Source organism: Microplitis demolitor, chromosome 4 (genome assembly GCF_026212275.2).
Source record: "Microplitis demolitor isolate Queensland-Clemson2020A chromosome 4, iyMicDemo2.1a, whole genome shotgun sequence".
In the NCBI taxonomy this organism is placed as follows: Eukaryota; Metazoa; Arthropoda; class Insecta; order Hymenoptera; family Braconidae; genus Microplitis; species Microplitis demolitor.
The window spans coordinates 13,863,583-13,880,572 of NC_068548.1; the positions used below are offsets into that span (position 1 = coordinate 13,863,583).

The window sequence follows — 16,990 nt, forward strand, 5'->3', positions numbered from 1 at the left end:
TTTTTTAATCATTGGGAGTTTATATTTCATTTAATTTTGTTCAAATAAGAAATATGCACATCGTGAAAATTACATATTTTGTCGGAAAAGGTCTCAGCTTTCAGAAAAAAATATCAAATTAGATGTATCAAGCGCCGCACAGTCATAAAAATCGTTTTTCCTATTTTAAACAACTTTTAAAGGGTCTTCTGTAACTTAAAATAAAAAATGGATATTTTCGTTGGAAAGCTGAGAATTTTTCCTATGAAAAACTATTATGTGATCATTTTTTTTTTAAATTGTTTCCTTCAAAAAATGTAATGAAAAAGTTGAAAACAAAAATTTTTAAAATATTCAAAAAATCATAACTTTGAAACTGCTGCATATTAAAGGCTCAAATTTTCAGAGAATTTTTTTTTTAAATACATGGAAAGACTCCACAAAGTTTGAATCAAATCGTCGAGGGTCGCCCCCTAAAAATAACTTTATTTGGTGGAATCACCCATAATTATATATAATTCTGTATAATTGTATATAATTCTGTATAATTATACATAATTCTATATGAATCATTTATAATTCTATATAAGTCATATACAATTATATAGAATCATATATGATTATATTGAATTATATGTAATTTTTTTTTACCCGGGATGTCAATTGCAACTCTTAATTGTAATTTTCATGTTAATAGATTTCCATGTCATGAATTTATATATACTTCTGTTGAAACTCATTAGAAAATTTAAATTAATTGAAAGCTTAATACAATACACACAAACGCATAAATGCGCAGTTTTTAGGAATTGGCCAAAATGATGTTACGAATCATTTTTCATAATTTTTGTTTTTATTTATTTTTTTTTTTTTTGTCTTAAATAATAATTATAATTATTATTATTAAAATTATAAAGATTTTTTTTTAAGCTGTAAACTCAGCTATTTATATGTCTGTTTGAATATACTGAAATAATACTGAAAGTGGCAGGCATCAGATAATGTCGTTGTTTAAAGAGAAATTATTTTCTGGTATAATAAAATTTGTTAAGTATGCGCAGAAAATATTTTTGCTATTTTTGATAGGTAAATTTCGGATTTTGTTTTAAAGTAACTAACTAGTGTACTTTAATTAACAATCGTTTCATAAGAAAAGCGATGCCTGCTACTTCCAGTATTTTTTCAATAGTTAAAAAGTTGTAAACACTATTGTCCAGAGATAATATAACAAAAATAATAATACATAAGCCAGCATTTATTATCTACATTTTATTTTAATGTAAGAAAATTAATTTTATTTTTGATTAATTATTATTTTTTCAAATTTCATTTGATTTCAATTATAGCATTTCTTGCTATACGATGATAACAAGACCAATCAATTGATCAAAAAAAAAAAATTTTTTTTTGATTAAAAATTTAATTTCTTTTCTCTTTTATTTATTAAAAAAAATTATTATGACGATCCCTGATTAAAAGAAACGATTCGAAACGATTTGTAATGTTAAACTTCCATAAGAACGGCGATTCAAAAGTATTCAACGTATTCAAAAGCATTAAAAACTATTTAAGATTTTTTTTTTCGAATCGTTTCAAATCGTTTCTTTTAATAAGGGATGTTCCTTATTTGTAACCAAAATTGTATGGGAAAAAAAAATAAAAATTTTTTTTTGTACTTAAATTTCATTTTGATTTATTTTTGCATTTTTAGTTGTTTAATATTGCATAAATCTTATTTTTTTCTTGTTAGTGATTTTTTACGGATAAATATTGTTTTAATTATTATTTTTAACGTAATTATTGAATTTACATTTAAAAGCTAAAAATTTTAAACACAAGACATAAGAATTAAACTTGGTCCTAAGAACCATTATTTCTTTCAGAAATTTTCTGCCTTACCGACTAAAAAAATCAAAATTTTCCATTTTTTCCACTATTTTAAAGTTGATGGTAGGGATGTAACGGGTAAAGTTTATTCATAAATGCTGCTTTGGTAGTGTTTTTGTCTGGTAGTGATTATATCATGGTAGGTTTTTTCATTGGTAAAGATTTTAAGGTGGTAAAATATTTTATTGGAGTGGGATTTTCCTAGGTAGGTATGATCCGGCTGACTTCAATTGGGTAGAGTTTTATTTTTAGTAGGGTCGCTTATGGATCCGTGACGATTTGCACAAAACTAGATTTAATGTCCCTAGATCGAGGTTGCTATAGTAATGTTTCCAACCTACGAAATAGTAAAATAGTAAGAGAGACTACATTACAAGAAAAATAATACTGAGTGTTTTCATGAAGTGTCAAAAAGTTAGAAATCTGAAATAATTGTTATCATATGTTGAGATAAAATAGAGTTCTTATAACAATGTTACATTTTTTTTATAGATGGCGAGTAAATCTGTAAAATTGAATAAATAACAAAATACAAATATTTTCGTGGTTAAGTCTGATAATTATATGTATATTCAATATACGTGAATTAAGTATATTGTACATTGATATAGTGGTAAATAAAGAAAAAAAATATTTACTGAATGTTTAATTGGGTGCCATCGAATTGTCCTAAAAGCTAGTTATCTACAGTGCTACTGAACGTCAGTTGCTGTTTGTTCCCTATAGAGCTACGAAGCGGTTGATATTTATGGCGCATGTATTTGATTCCAATGATTGTTTGAGATAGAGGTTTTTTTAGTCTTTCAAATTTAGACACTGCCATATTTCAATGCATTTGACTTTAGAACCACTATAATTTCAGCACCAACGTATTAAATCTCTTATAGATTTAAGACCTATGATTTTTATCATCTCTTATACTATACACCTACATTATGATGAGTCTTGTATTATTCATGACCGTGTAACTTAGAAAACTTATATAAAATCATCTCTCACTTATAAATACATAGATATTATAACGCAACATATTTAAGTGACTTATGTATTAAGTGTCAAGCTAATTATGTACTTGTCATAAGTAATATCAATGCAATTGGCAGCTAGTTCGATTTAACTCCACAGTAGCTTTAAGCCTTCAACTAAATGCTGCCAATATATTACGTCCCCGCAGTTTTTGTAGACCTTGTATGTTTGTGTCCGTAATGCTTAGCAGCTTTATAATTACGGTTACCATTAAATTATCAACAATGGTAGTTAAGTGCTGTGTCAATAAATGTCAGTAGTTACATATTCCCTATAACGTTAAATTTCTTTGATATTTATTTCAGATGTATTTAGAATTCAATGACTATTTGAGATAGAGGTTTTTTTAGTCTTTTAAATTTGGACACTGGCATATTTTACTGCATTTGACTTGAGAACCATTATAATTTCAGCACCAATGTATTAAATCTCTTATAGATTTAAGAACTATGATTTTTATCATCTCTTATACTATACACCTACATTATGATGAGTCTTGTATTATTCATGGCCGTGTAACTTAGAGAGCTTATAAAATAATCATCTCTCACTTATAAATACATAGATATTTTAACGCAACATATTTATGTGATTTGCGTATTGAGTGTCAAGCTTATTGGGTACTTGTTATAAGTAATATCAATGTAACCGGCAGCTAATTTGATTTAACTACACAGTAACTTTAAGCCTTCAACTAAATGCTGCCAATATATTACGTCCCCGCAGTTTTTGTAGACCTTGTATGTTTGTGTCCGTAATGCTTAGCAACTCTATATTTTCAGCCCAGGTATACTTTGTTGCTATTTATAAATACAGTATTGACTGTTGTAATTTTATCATTTCGGTTGGCAAAGTAGGTAATTTAATGGTAATTTCAAAACAGTTTACTGCAGAAAGAAAGGGAGTGGTTAAAATTTAGAATACGAGCAAGTTATAGTCAGATTCTCACGTTTAAAACAAATAATTTCAATTCTTTGAAATAAATTATTGAAAAACTTAATTGCAAAGAAGGATTTTAAATATGATTTAAGTTTAATTTTTTAATTTAAATTCTTTGACATTTTCAAACCTAAATTTCAAGTAAAAGTAAAAGTCTTATTTTTTCAAGTTTAAAAACTAACATTTCCAAAATTTTATTATAATTATCCGTAGCTCATTATTATTATTCTTTAAAAAATTGGCTCATATGTATATATTTACATATTAATGTCCTTAAATTGGATATTTTGTTCCAGTTCATTAATTACAATTATTGATATTTTATATTGTTATATTGTTATAATAAGATACATGTTAAATGTAAGTTTTTAATTTTAGTACACAGTATTTTATTAATTAACTCAAAGATTTATCATCAACAATAACTTTTATTAGACCTGTTTTACATTTTTTGTTTTCATTATATATATATATTTTTTAAATTCGGTTCTCTTCTTTTTTATTTTGATTCAATTACTTGAATGGTAATATTATTGCTAAAAATACTTATGTAACATTTTAAATTATGGTATAAATTTATTACAAATTCATAAAGCAAGAGGTATACAGTTTCAATGGTTGTTGGTAAATTGTTTTTTTTTTTTTTTTTTCCAATTAATTCGTTGGTTTCTTTTCCTCGTGAACGTCAGCGCTGGCATAATTGATATCGTCGTACAGGACGACTAATCGTTTAATTCCAGTAAATGCTGATCATTTAATTTGTGAACAAAATTCCTTAAAGGTCTCTTCCGTATTCTTAAAACAGAATATTTGTTGTAATAGATAAGTTCAATAAATAAATGATGATTGAATTTTTTTTTTTACCTTTCAGCAGCATAAATATGAAATTTAAAAACTGGTTCTAAAATTTTAATGCTTTTGGTTGAATCTAATCTCTATATGATCATGTCTTGTTTTATTGCCCGGATCCTGTTGAATGTTAATTCATAAATTAAGCTCCAGCGTATGCCTTTTTGGAGTGAAACTCTGGAAAAACATATCATATTTAATTAATATGGGTTATTTTTTGACAGATAAATTATTTTAGTTAATAAATGTACTTGTTAAATAAATATCTGACAGTGAGCATAAGTACTGGATCTGGTCTCAACTCACTAGGATCATCCGCAAATGACTTACCTACACTGGATCTTTGAAAACATTTCATTATTTTAGTGAAATCAGCTTTTTTGTGCCTTTGATTTTTAGGTTTTCCATCGATCTCTGAAATGCGTAATAAACCTTCTCGTTCTCTTCTGAAAATATTATTAAATAATTTTATCACAACGTTCATTAAATCCGATTGAAATTTTTTCATCAGATTAAATCGGAAAATAAATTTATTATTTTTCGCTTAAACTCGATTCAAACCGATTGAGCCAATCGGAAAGTTCCAATTAAAACCCAATTAGAATTTTTCAATCGCAGTTTTTGATTAGGGAAATTGTATTATTGTGATTATTTTTTTTTAAACTTACAGACGTCATTCTTTTCCTGAACACATTGAAAAACATGTGCCGACCATTTTTCTTAATTATTAACCCAGTTTTTGTCACTTCTATTATTGCAATAAATCAAATCTATTTTATTGTAAATTACAAGATAAGTGTGAATGTAGCAGATATCAGATAAATTTAAAATTATTAATAAATAGAATATTAGAGTCAATAATTGGTAAAATCAAATTTAAAAAAAGGACGAATATGAAAAAATTAATACGTGCATTTTTTATGAATTATATTTTATTAATTATTTACTCTATTTATTTATAATTTTATATGTGTGAAAAAAAAAAATTAAATAATTTTTAAATAAAATTATTATTAGTTTGTAATGATGATAAATTTTAATTATTTCGTTGATTATTATTACTTTTTTTGATAGGTAAAAATATTTACAAATATAAAAAAATACACTTTGATTTTACGACTTCATTTCCGATACGTTCCGTACTTTTTTTTTATTTTTAACAGTGTCCATATTTGTGTAAATTTGATAAATTAATTCGTAAATAAATAATATGATTAAAATAATAATAAAAACTGTAATAAATTCAATACGAGAGAAAATACAAAAATTATTAAATAAACGGGTGGTCTGTGTAAATAATTTACTGAATTATTTTTTTTTCAATTAGTTGCAAAAGTATGCATTATTTATTGCTTATTTAAATTCGTAAAATCTATTAGTGTGCAACGTTAAAATAATTAATTGATTAATTAATTAGTTGATAAATTAATTAAATTTCGAATTTGATAAAAATAAACTAAAAAGTCTCGCAAGTATGTAAAACATTTATAAGTAAATAAAATATTGTCGAATAATTATTATTATAAATATTAATTATTTTTATAAATTAATTGTTAATTGAAGGAGGAAAAAATACTTGTTTTTTTTTTTTTTAAATTTATTACTTTTTTTTTTTTACTATAAAAAAAATAGAAAAAAAATGATGAAAAGTAAAAACTAAGACCGCAATTATATCGATTGTGAATATCGATTACCCCGTGTTCATTAATTAAAAAATAAATCCAACTAATTAAAAAAAATTTGTAACACCGTACCATTAAACTGAAGTGCAATAATTTAATTGTTTATTGACAAAAATTTAATGTGCAATTATTTTATTATCAACTGATTAATTTTTTTTTCTGTAATGATTACTTCAGTAAAATTTTATTAATTAAATAATTAATTTTTCTGCTTCATAATTTATTATTGATGTACATTTAAAAAATTGGAGCAGAGATTTTTCTCAAATCGTTAAAATTTATGATTATATTTATTATTTCTGGTGAATTATTTAAAACTAAAAATTATTCATAGTAAAGTTAATTATAGGCCCACTGTGGCATGTTTAAAAAATCGGCAAACTGTTGTAGATTGCTTGGAATCGGTGGACGAGGTGGTCGGTCACTGCGGCGCCAACTTTCCATAAGCGGCTGCATTTTCCGCCATGTGAATTGTGACGCTGCTTCATGATTTCTATATATAAGAATATATGTTTATTCATCCGATATTAACGTGAATTCAAGTAGATAATGAGAAAATTCGCATTTGGTAGACAGAATAAAGAATAAGTTTAATGAAAAGATAAAAAAATAAATCAAATTTTTAATAATAGAAGACCATACTCGAAAAAAAAACAAAATAGCTAAACTTGATGATACAGCATGGGAATTATAATTGTAGATATACATACATGCATACAAACATATATATATATATATATATATATATATATATAAATATTAGGGTGTGTCATTTTAAGGCTAAATTTTTTTTTTACTAGTATATCAGAAAATCTGGTAGTATAAAGAAAATTAAAAATTGTGCCGCTGGGCTAAAGGTTTGAAGTCCAATAGCGGCTTAGCTCATCAAAAAATTCGACTTCTCATTTAAATAATACGGGAAATTTTTTTTTTAACTTAGAGTATTTTTACGAGATCTTTTTACTTTTTCGGCAAATCTATCAGAATTATCACAAAATATTCTAGGATTTTTTTTGTACAAAATTTTATTTCCTACAAATTATTATCAGTTAAATTTTTTCAAATTCCACATTGTTTTCTAGTTATTTTAATTTTAATATCAAGCTCTTAAAAAAGTAGTGTTCTGATCGATTACAAGAGCTTGATATTGAAATTAAAGTAACTAGAAAACAATGCGGAATTTGAAAAAACTGTACTGATAATAATTTTTAGAAAATAAAATCGTCAACAAAAAAGACCTTACAACATTTTATGATAAGTCTGATAGTTTTGCCGGAAAAGTAAAAAGATCTCGAAATTTACTATAACTTGACTTCGAGCTCTAATAACCTTTAGAACAGATGGATCGATCGAAAAATGATAGGACCTTTTTTGTCGAGTGTTCAATTTCTTATAAAAATGTGTATTAGTCAATTCAATCTATTGATTTGTTCACGAGTTAAAAATACTCAAAGTTAAAAACAAAAAATTTCTCGTGTTATTTAAATGATAAATCGAATTTTTTGATGAGCTAAGCCGCTATTAGACTTAAACCCTTTAGACCAGCGGCATAATTTTTTATTTTCTTTATACTTCCAGATTTTCAGGTATAGCAGTAAAAAAAAAATATAGCCTTAAAATGACACAATATATGTAAATATATATATATATATATATTTATATAAGTGCATGCATGTGTCGAAAAAAAAATCGTAGCTACTGAAAAAACTTACTGCACACTCAAATGGTCAAATATAACTTTCAGGGATCTATAAGGGCGTGCCGTTGCCGCAATAAACAATGCATCTTGAAAGATGCAATATTTCTGCAACTGAGGATTTCTTACATGGTTATGAACGATCGATAAATCAAGTTCATCATTTGTTATTTTTCCCCGAGCAGGACAACCGTGAGCTCGACGTTCATAGCATCTTATATATCTGAAATACACACATAATAAATTTTTTTATAAAAAGTAAACTTTCACGGACAAGAAATTATAGCTGCTACAACAGCAGCTGTAGTTTAGGTTACTACAAATTGGAGTAAAGGAATAACCTTGGAATAACCTGAACCACACGTATAGTAAAATCAGTACTATTTATGTAGTGCCCTTTAGCACATATCGAGTACTCGCTACTACACATGTTTTACTATAATATCATGGATAGAAGAACCATAATTTTTTTTTCTATGTTCTGAAGACGTTACGCAAAGAGACCGGTATTAAATAGAAACAACCAATTTTGTCAATGGTTGGATAATATTTAAATCCTAGGACAATTTTTAACTTCCCGCAATGAAAATTCGGGAAGTTAATGATTTCAGTCCGATTTTCGAAAATTGAGTTTTTATCAAATTTTGACGTTTTTAAGTCCTAAGAAGCTATCCTGATGATTTCCAGATGGATTTCTGCGCGTGTATGTATGTGTTTCAATATCTTAAAACTTTTAAGCAAACCGTCCTATTGAAATGATACAAAGGAATATAAAAGGATTCTACATTTAACAGAAGCCCTATGAATTTAAATTCGATTGGTCAGGTAGATTTTGAGAATGTTTTAAAATAAAATTTTGTATAAAAAATAGTTATACAAATATAACTTTCAACCTCTTGATATATAGATCAATTTCAAAATGGAATCAGCTCTTTTATTTATATTTAAATTAAAGATGAAGTTGCATTTAATTATGAGGTGATCAAGAGAGACCAATAAGACTAACAGTTGGAATGATTTTGAACATATTTTAGTACATTTTATTATTATTTATCCGAAAGAAATGGTATAAAATATTATTTTTTTAACTTATCGTCATCAATATCTTTAGAAATAATATAACGGTGACCTTGGCTACTTCGTGTCCAGTAGCCACGAACCACAGTTACAAAATTTCCCGATTCAATAATTAATTATTAATTATAAATATAAATTATAATTATTATATCGCTGGTTCTGAAATGCGGGAAATAGATCTCAGAGAGTAGGTCGACTCGTTTTGACCGGACACGCGGCTGAAATTAAACTTATTCTCTAAGACACTGGTGATGAAAAGTAATTTCTTTGAGACTTAATTTAATTATTATATATAATTAATTTTATTTAACCAAATCCCCAAATATTTACAAATTTCCCCTTTATATAAATTAAATTTCTTCTATGAATAAATAAGTGTCTAGTGACAACAAAATAAATTTATTTACATGTAACGATTTAATGGACATGGGAAATAAATAATAATTATTCACACTAGATTGACGTTGAAGAGAGAGATATAAAAATATAATAATTTTATCATAAATCTTATCTGGATTTTATTGTGTTCGACGTACTGATGGTATTGGACGCCGCTGCATGTTGGACCTTCTCTTCCGGATCCTGGCTGTTGATGTTGGACTTGGTGCTGGATACTCTCACACAAATCACTTAGATAATCAACTTAACAAAATTTGGTTTTATAAACCAGTTTATAGAGAGAGCAAAATAATTTAGAATTTTTACAGTTTTCACAATCGAGCAACGAGTAACGAGGCTGTATGTATCAGCACTTTGACTTGAGTGTCGTTTGAATCGATCGCCTGCACTTGAATCGATTGCCTGCACTTAAATGTCGAGTCGATAGCTTGGACTTGAATGTCGATCCTGATCGAGACGTCTCAGGTCCCAACCTCCGATGACCCCTACCTAATTATGCGCACATGACCGACTTACGGTCACCTGCTGCGCGAAATCATCCCCTGTGGTCTAGCGCTTAACCCAGCCAAACTTAGCAATCAGGCTGTAATATGAGAGACAGAAAAAGACCAAATTCAGACAGAGACAGCGAGAGAGCCGCACTCTCATGTCGTATACCAACGCTGCCCGGTTATAATAATGAACCGATTTTGACGTTCAAGGTGGCATTCAATCCAGTTTCTTAATCATTAACGTTCAAAAACAACTTTAATTGATTAGTTAAACAATTTGAATTTAATTAGAAACAATTTTTCGCAATTCTTTCGATAACGGTTTATTTTGAAATAAATTAACCGATTTTGATGGTTGAGGTGGCACTCGACGTACCTTGTAAATTTTAGAGCTGGATATATTTTGGAATGAATCCATGAAGTACTTTACAAGTTATCCGAAAAAAAACATATTTGAAAATTTTGATTTTTGCAATATCTTCGAACATATCGTACTGATTATGCTCAATTTTTCAAAAATAGTTTGAATTTATGATGCAAGACACTGTTTAATTACAAATTAAAAATGAAAATTTTGAAAAGAAAAGACAAACTTTTTCGCTTAAAAAAAATCACTGCATTGTAACAATTTTTTTGGGAGACGCTAAAAATCTGTTGTCCCGACCCAGACAGGAAAGTACGACGGGCCCAGGCTTGGCTCAGGCTTGGTTCAACTATGTTGAACTCTGGGCCAAGCTTGTAAGCCAGCCTTGTTCCAGCCTTAGTAGAAGTCTGGAATGATAACTGGGTGCCAAGCCTGGTTGCCAGCCCTGACCCATGCTTGCATGCCAGACCTGGCCCAACCTTGGTTGTCAGACCTGACCCATGCTTGGTTGCCAGACTTGGCCCATGCATCGAAAAAACACATAAATTCAATTCAAAAAAAAATTTATTATTATTAAAGTACTAGAGTGTGTGATCATTAACGTTTAAACTATTTAAGTGAAGTAAATAACGTGAAAAAAACTCGGTGAAAATTCTGCTGGGCTCTGGGCGCGAACTGCCGTCCTTCTGATTGCTGGGTTTGAACGCTGGCTACTGGACGAACCTACTAACGTTCAACTGAAACTTTTATATGTTCTACTTGTTCATTTTACTACAACTACTCGGTTTTATGAAATATAAAGAGCAATTTAATCTATATTTTCGATTAAGAAAGAAAAAAATAATTTCGTATTATTTATATTATAATTACATAATTTTTTAAAATAAAATTTATTAAATTTAATTGATTATTTATCAAGAACCCAGCTTAATTATCTTACTCTACCACCATAATTCCCAAGTTAGGGTGACTCTCGGCTTGGCCAAGGCTAGGTTATCTAGTGTTGGCCGATGTTAGGGTAACCATCCAACGGCCGAGGCTAGGTTATTCAATCTTGGCCCATGTTAGGGTGACTCTAGGGTTGGCCAAAGCTAGGGTATTCAGTCTTGGCTCAAGCCTGGGTAATCATTGGAATGGCCAATACTAATTAACCAGTTATGGCCCAGGCATGGGACAGTATAGGTTTGCCAAGACGGGCTTCCCAATAATGTCCCAGGCATGGCCCCGTCGTTCAACTCGGGGGCTTCCTGTATGGGTAAAAGTTATTCATAGCTGGGTCCTAGCTAGGGTCTACCGTGGAAACCCAAAGCTCGGTGAACTAGTTCTGGTTCAAGCTTGGGCCAATATTGAAGAGCTAGAGCAGGGTTACCCATGACTGGGTCTCGTTTGGGGCCAACAGCGGAAAGCCAGCGCTAGGTTGCCCACGACTGGGCCTTAGCTAGGGCCGACACTAGGAAGCCAGAGCTGGGCTTACTAGTTCTGGTTTAATTTCGGGCCAAGGATAGAAAGCCAGCGCTAGGTTGCCCACGACTGGACCTAAGCTAGGGCCGACATTGGGAAGCCAGAGCTGGGCTTACTAGTTCTGGTTTAATCTCGGGCCAAGGATGGAAAGCCAGCGCTAGGTTGCCCACGACTGGACCTAAGCTAGGGCCGACATTGGGAAGCCAGAGCTAGGTTGCCCAGTCCTGGGCCTTAGCTAGGGCCGACACTGGGGAGCCAGAGCTGGGTTACCCAGTCCTGGTCCGTGCTTAGCCCCGTTGTCAGAGCTTGTAAGTTCCTACATGGGCTGTTGAAAATCGCCCATAAATTTCAGATTTTTTTTTATCCTTTAATTTTTTCCAGTAGTGTGTTTAGAAATGCTAATTATGATTTTAAAAAAAAACGATTTCTGAATTATTTATTAAAATAATCCAAATATGAAAGAAACGAATATAAACAATAAGATATTGTTTTTAAGAAAAAATTATTTTTTAAAAATCATTATTTTCTTACGCTAACAATATGGTGAAAAAAAATTTTTCTAAAATATTTAATTAATAAAAAAATTTATAAACAAATGGCATGAAAAAATTTGAAAAGTAATCATATAATGCCTAACAAGTATATGAAATCAGTAATAGCTTAAAGTTTCAAAAAAAATTATTTAACATACATTATTTAGAATTTTAATTTTTTCGTTACTTCAAAAATTAATAATGAATGAAAAAAAAGTAATTTATAAACTTTCATGACGTTATCTTGTTGAGTATGTTTATAAAAAGGGCTTTAAGAAGCAAAAAATTTATAGATTAATTATTTAAAATTTTATACCGCCTTTTATTATAACACAAACCCGTAAAAAAAATGTTAATTAACAATTGAATAACTTTTTGAAAAATGGTGATACAACTTTCATTACCAAAAAATCATATTCTTTGAAGTGTCTAGATGACACCAGAATTTTTTCTGGCCAAAAAGATGGGCGGTTAATTTGCTTAACGGTTTTTTGTTTTTAACAATTGTAATTTTCTTGTCCAGAAAAAATCCAATCAATGTTTTCTCTAGAAGCCATTTCGGATCGTTTAAGCCATCAACCATATTTTTAGGAGACCTGTGACTATTTACCGTAGGTTTTCATCTTCTCGACTATACTAACAGTCATACCGTAGACTATACATTAGACACTGTATAGCCATCATACATAGACTATACATACAAATCTTACGACGATTTTCGAAAAATTCGGGAAGTAATTATTTTTACCTCGATTTTCGAAAATCGAGTTTTCATCAGATGTCGAAGTACTGAGGTCCTAGGAAGATATTCTGACTATTTTCAGAATAATGTCCGAGTGCGTGTATGTGTGTGCGCGCGCGTGTGTGTGTGTGTGTGTGTGTGTGTGTGTGTGTGTGTGTGTGTGTGTGTGTGTGTGTGTGTGTGTGTGCGTGTGTGTGTAAACTCTTTGTAACTTTTAAAGTAATGAACCGAATTAGATGGTTAAGGTGGCAATCGAAAGAGTTTGTTGGCCGTCAACTTTCCTAAAAATTTCAGATCATTTGATCAAGTAGACTCGAAAATATTGGCGAATTACGAAAAAAAAAAAATTTATTTTAGTTTTTTAGTGATTTCTCAGAAACGACTGTAACGATCGACTTCAAAATCTACTCAGCTCTAGAATTCGATAAAATGCGTCGATTGCCACCTTAACCATCAAAATCGGTTAATTCGTTCGCGAGATATCGCGGGAAAAAGAAATGCTAAAAAACGGTTTTTTTTTTTCAAAAACAATGGCATACGAAAGTATTTTCGAGCTCGAAGAGCTCAAAAATGTGTTTACAATAATGATTTCGAGCTCAAGGAGCTCGAAAACACCGGGAAGTTTTGGGGCTGGCCCGCAGGGTCAACCGATAGACTGATTTTTTTTCTCGCCTTATGAACGTTTTTTGCCAGTAAGGATACCCCTCCGCAACGCCCCATAAGGAACTTCGTTCCCAAAATAAATCCAAAACTATAAAAGAGATCACCAGATATGAATAGGGGAGGGTGGGGCAGAGCGGCCCTCCTAAGCCAATTATTACTTTTTGTGGTTTTTAACTATCAGATCACTTTTGTCTTATTTCGAACAAATTTATGGACATTTTGCCGAAATTCTGGAAAAAATTTTTTTTTTTTGTGGGACAGAGCTGCCCCCTCCAAAAAATGATAAAAAGTTTTTTTTTTTTTTTTTTTTTTTTTTTTTTTTTTTTTTTTTAAATTGTTTTCATCATTAAGGATGTATTTCTTTCTCTTAACAACTATGTTTGGTTTCATATAACTCAAAAAAAATTATTTAAGTTGTGATAAATCGTTCCCCCTCGATTAGCTTAATTATTAATTATTATTTAATAAAAAAAAAAAAAAAGAACAATTCTATATTTCTTATTTGTAATTATTTTGAACCCTATAGAAACGTGTTTTTTGATTTTTTAAATTACAGATCATTTCGTATTATTTAAAAAATTTTATCAATTAAAATATAAATTATTATTTTCGAATATTTTTAGAGGCCAAATTTGCCCCAGTTATAGAGAATCATCCGAAAAATGGATTAACATATTAAATTTTTTTTAACTTGACGATAAAAATTTGAAAGAATTATTTTTTCAGAATCTTCGGCTGGTCCATTTTGCCCTAGGTGTAATAGGTAGAGCTAAAAATGCGGAAATATATCGGATTTATAGTAATTAGACAAAAAAAAAAAAATTTTTTTATGATCAAAATTTTAGGGGGGCCGCTCTGCACCGCCCACCTCTACGCAAAAATTTTAAAAATAATCTTGAGCTACGAATATAATTCAAACTTTATTTTTACTGAACAGACGGATTTCTCCTATATTGGAACGTCCTGGCATTCTTATTGTTAATTAATAAGTTCTAAAAATTATTTTTTTGTATTTGAACCATTGAAAATATACCTCTCAGAATTTTGAGAAACATTTGGTTATAATAAATATTTGAAACAAAAAGATCTGTGAAATATTCACAAGAGAGCAGCACCGACCGACGTATCCTCGTATGAATTTTAAAAAACAGTGTTAAATGTATTATCAAGTTACCATTCCAAATTTACTTTATCGGCAACAACCGACAATCGTAGCGGTCGGTAAAATTTTTGAAAATAGCAACAAAGTATACCTGGGCTGAAAATATAGAGTTGTTAAGCATTACGGACACAAACATACAAGGTCTACAAAAACTGCGGGGACGTAATATATTGGCAGCATTTAGTTGAAGGCTTAAAGTTACTGTGTAGTTAAATCAAATTAGCTGCCGGTTACATTGATATTACTTATAACAAGTACCCAATAAGCTTGACACTCAATACGCAAATCACATAAATATGTTGCGTTAAAATATCTATGTATTTATAAGTGAGAGATGATTTTTTTATAAGCTCTCTAAGTTACACGGTCATGAATAATACAAGACTCATCATAATGTAGGTGTATAGTATAAGAGATGATAAAAATCATAGTTCTTAAATCTATAAGAGATTTAATACATTGGTGCTGAAATTATAATGGTTCTCAAGTCAAATGCAGTAAAATATGCCAGTGTCCAAACTTAAAAGACTAAAAAAACCTCTATCTCAAATAGTCATTGAATTCTAAATACATCTGAAATAAATATCAAAGAAATTTAACGTTATAGGGAATATGTAACTACTGACATTTATTGACACAGCACTTAACTACCATTGTTGATAATTTAATGGTAACCGTAATTATAAAGCTGCTAAGCATTACGGACACAAACATACAAGGTCTACAAAAACTGCGGGGACGTAATATATTGGCAGCATTTAGTTGAAGGCTTAAAGCTACTGTGGAGTTAAATCGAACTAGCTGCCAATTGCATTGATATTACTTATGACAAGTACATAATTAGCTTGACACTTAATACATAAGTCACTTAAATATGTTGCGTTATAATATCTATGTATTTATAAGTGAGAGATGATTTTATATAAGCTTTCTAAGTTACACGGTCATGAATAATACAAGACTCATCATAATGTAGGTGTATAGTATAAGAGATGATAAAAATCATAGGTCTTAAATCTATAAGAGATTTAATACGTTGGTGCTGAAATTATAGTGGTTCTAAAGTCAAATGCATTGAAATATGGCAGTGTCTAAATTTAAAAGACTAAAAAAACCTCTATCTCAAACAATCATTGGAATCAAATACATGCGCCATAAATATCAACCGCTTCGTAGCTCTATAGGGAACAAACAGCAACTGACGTTCAGTAGCACTGTAGATAACTAGCTTTTAGGACAATTCGATGGCACCCGTTTAATTCAATTGCTATTCATTTATAATATAATTTAAGTGGGTAATTTCAATAATATTAAATAATGAAATAACATAATTATTTTGTAGTTGTTAAAGTGAAAAGTTTTTTATTAATGAATGACCAATAACTTCTAAACTAATACAATAAAAAATGTATTATAAATAAATAATGTCAAAGTCAGTTGATGAGAAATTTGTTACGAGTTAATTTTTTGTTGTAGTTGTATTGACGAGTAATTTTAATTGATACATACATTTTGTAGTTATCCTTATAAATAAAACATTATATAAATAAATTGTTTATATGCCATAAAAGTGAACATAACTGTTTAAATAACTAATAATAGTATTATTATTTTTTTTTTTTAATTTATTCAAAAGAAGTATCAATTGATACTTAATGTAGTAGTATTTATAGTGGAAATTATAATCAAAGTAAATAACTTCAATGTTGGTAAAAAATAACATTATCTATAAATTATGTATTTTAACGTCTTTGGAATAAAAAATAAAATCTTTATTGACATATAAATTTCTTTAAATCGTATAATATGTACATATATATGTATATATAAATTATAACTAAATAATTGTATTATTTATACAGTCGTAAATATATTTTACTTTAACATATACATTAAGTTTGTGACTAATATTATGCATTTCTCAAAAATAAACAATTTGGTGATAGTTATAACGTGATATTTAATGCAACGAGCAAAATATATCAATTTATTAATTGTAGTTTTACCTCTTAGATTACTTTAATGGCATTTGAAAATTTT

General features: G+C 29.1%; 1 protein-coding gene and 1 long non-coding RNA gene across 3 annotated transcripts; both read right to left on the minus strand.

Moving 5' to 3' along the window:
* Positions 1-4,272: 4,272 nt before the first annotated feature.
* LOC128667566 (uncharacterized) lies at positions 4,273-5,593 on the minus strand. The gene is made up of 4 exons (XR_008403499.1): positions 5,349-5,593; positions 5,011-5,126; positions 4,696-4,857; positions 4,273-4,626 (listed from the first exon to the last, which is right to left on the minus strand). It is a non-coding gene; the product is annotated as an uncharacterized LOC128667566 (long non-coding RNA).
* A 755-nt stretch (positions 5,594-6,348) lies between these two features.
* LOC128667567 (uncharacterized) lies at positions 6,349-10,521 on the minus strand. 2 transcript variants are annotated; one of them, XR_008403500.1, is made up of 3 exons: positions 9,672-10,521; positions 8,075-8,281; positions 6,349-6,855 (listed from the first exon to the last, which is right to left on the minus strand). XR_008403500.1 is itself a non-coding variant. In XM_053738173.1 (3 exons), the coding sequence occupies exons 1-3, from the start codon at positions 8,486-8,488 to the stop codon at positions 6,702-6,704; spliced, it is 450 nt and encodes a 149-aa protein (XP_053594148.1). In that variant the 5' UTR covers positions 8,489-8,992; the 3' UTR covers positions 6,349-6,701. The 2 variants fall into 2 exon arrangements, 1 of the variants encoding a protein (XP_053594148.1); XM_053738173.1 differs by lacking the exon at positions 9,672-10,521 and adding an exon at positions 8,400-8,992.
* Between the last annotated feature and the right edge of the window lie 6,469 nt (positions 10,522-16,990).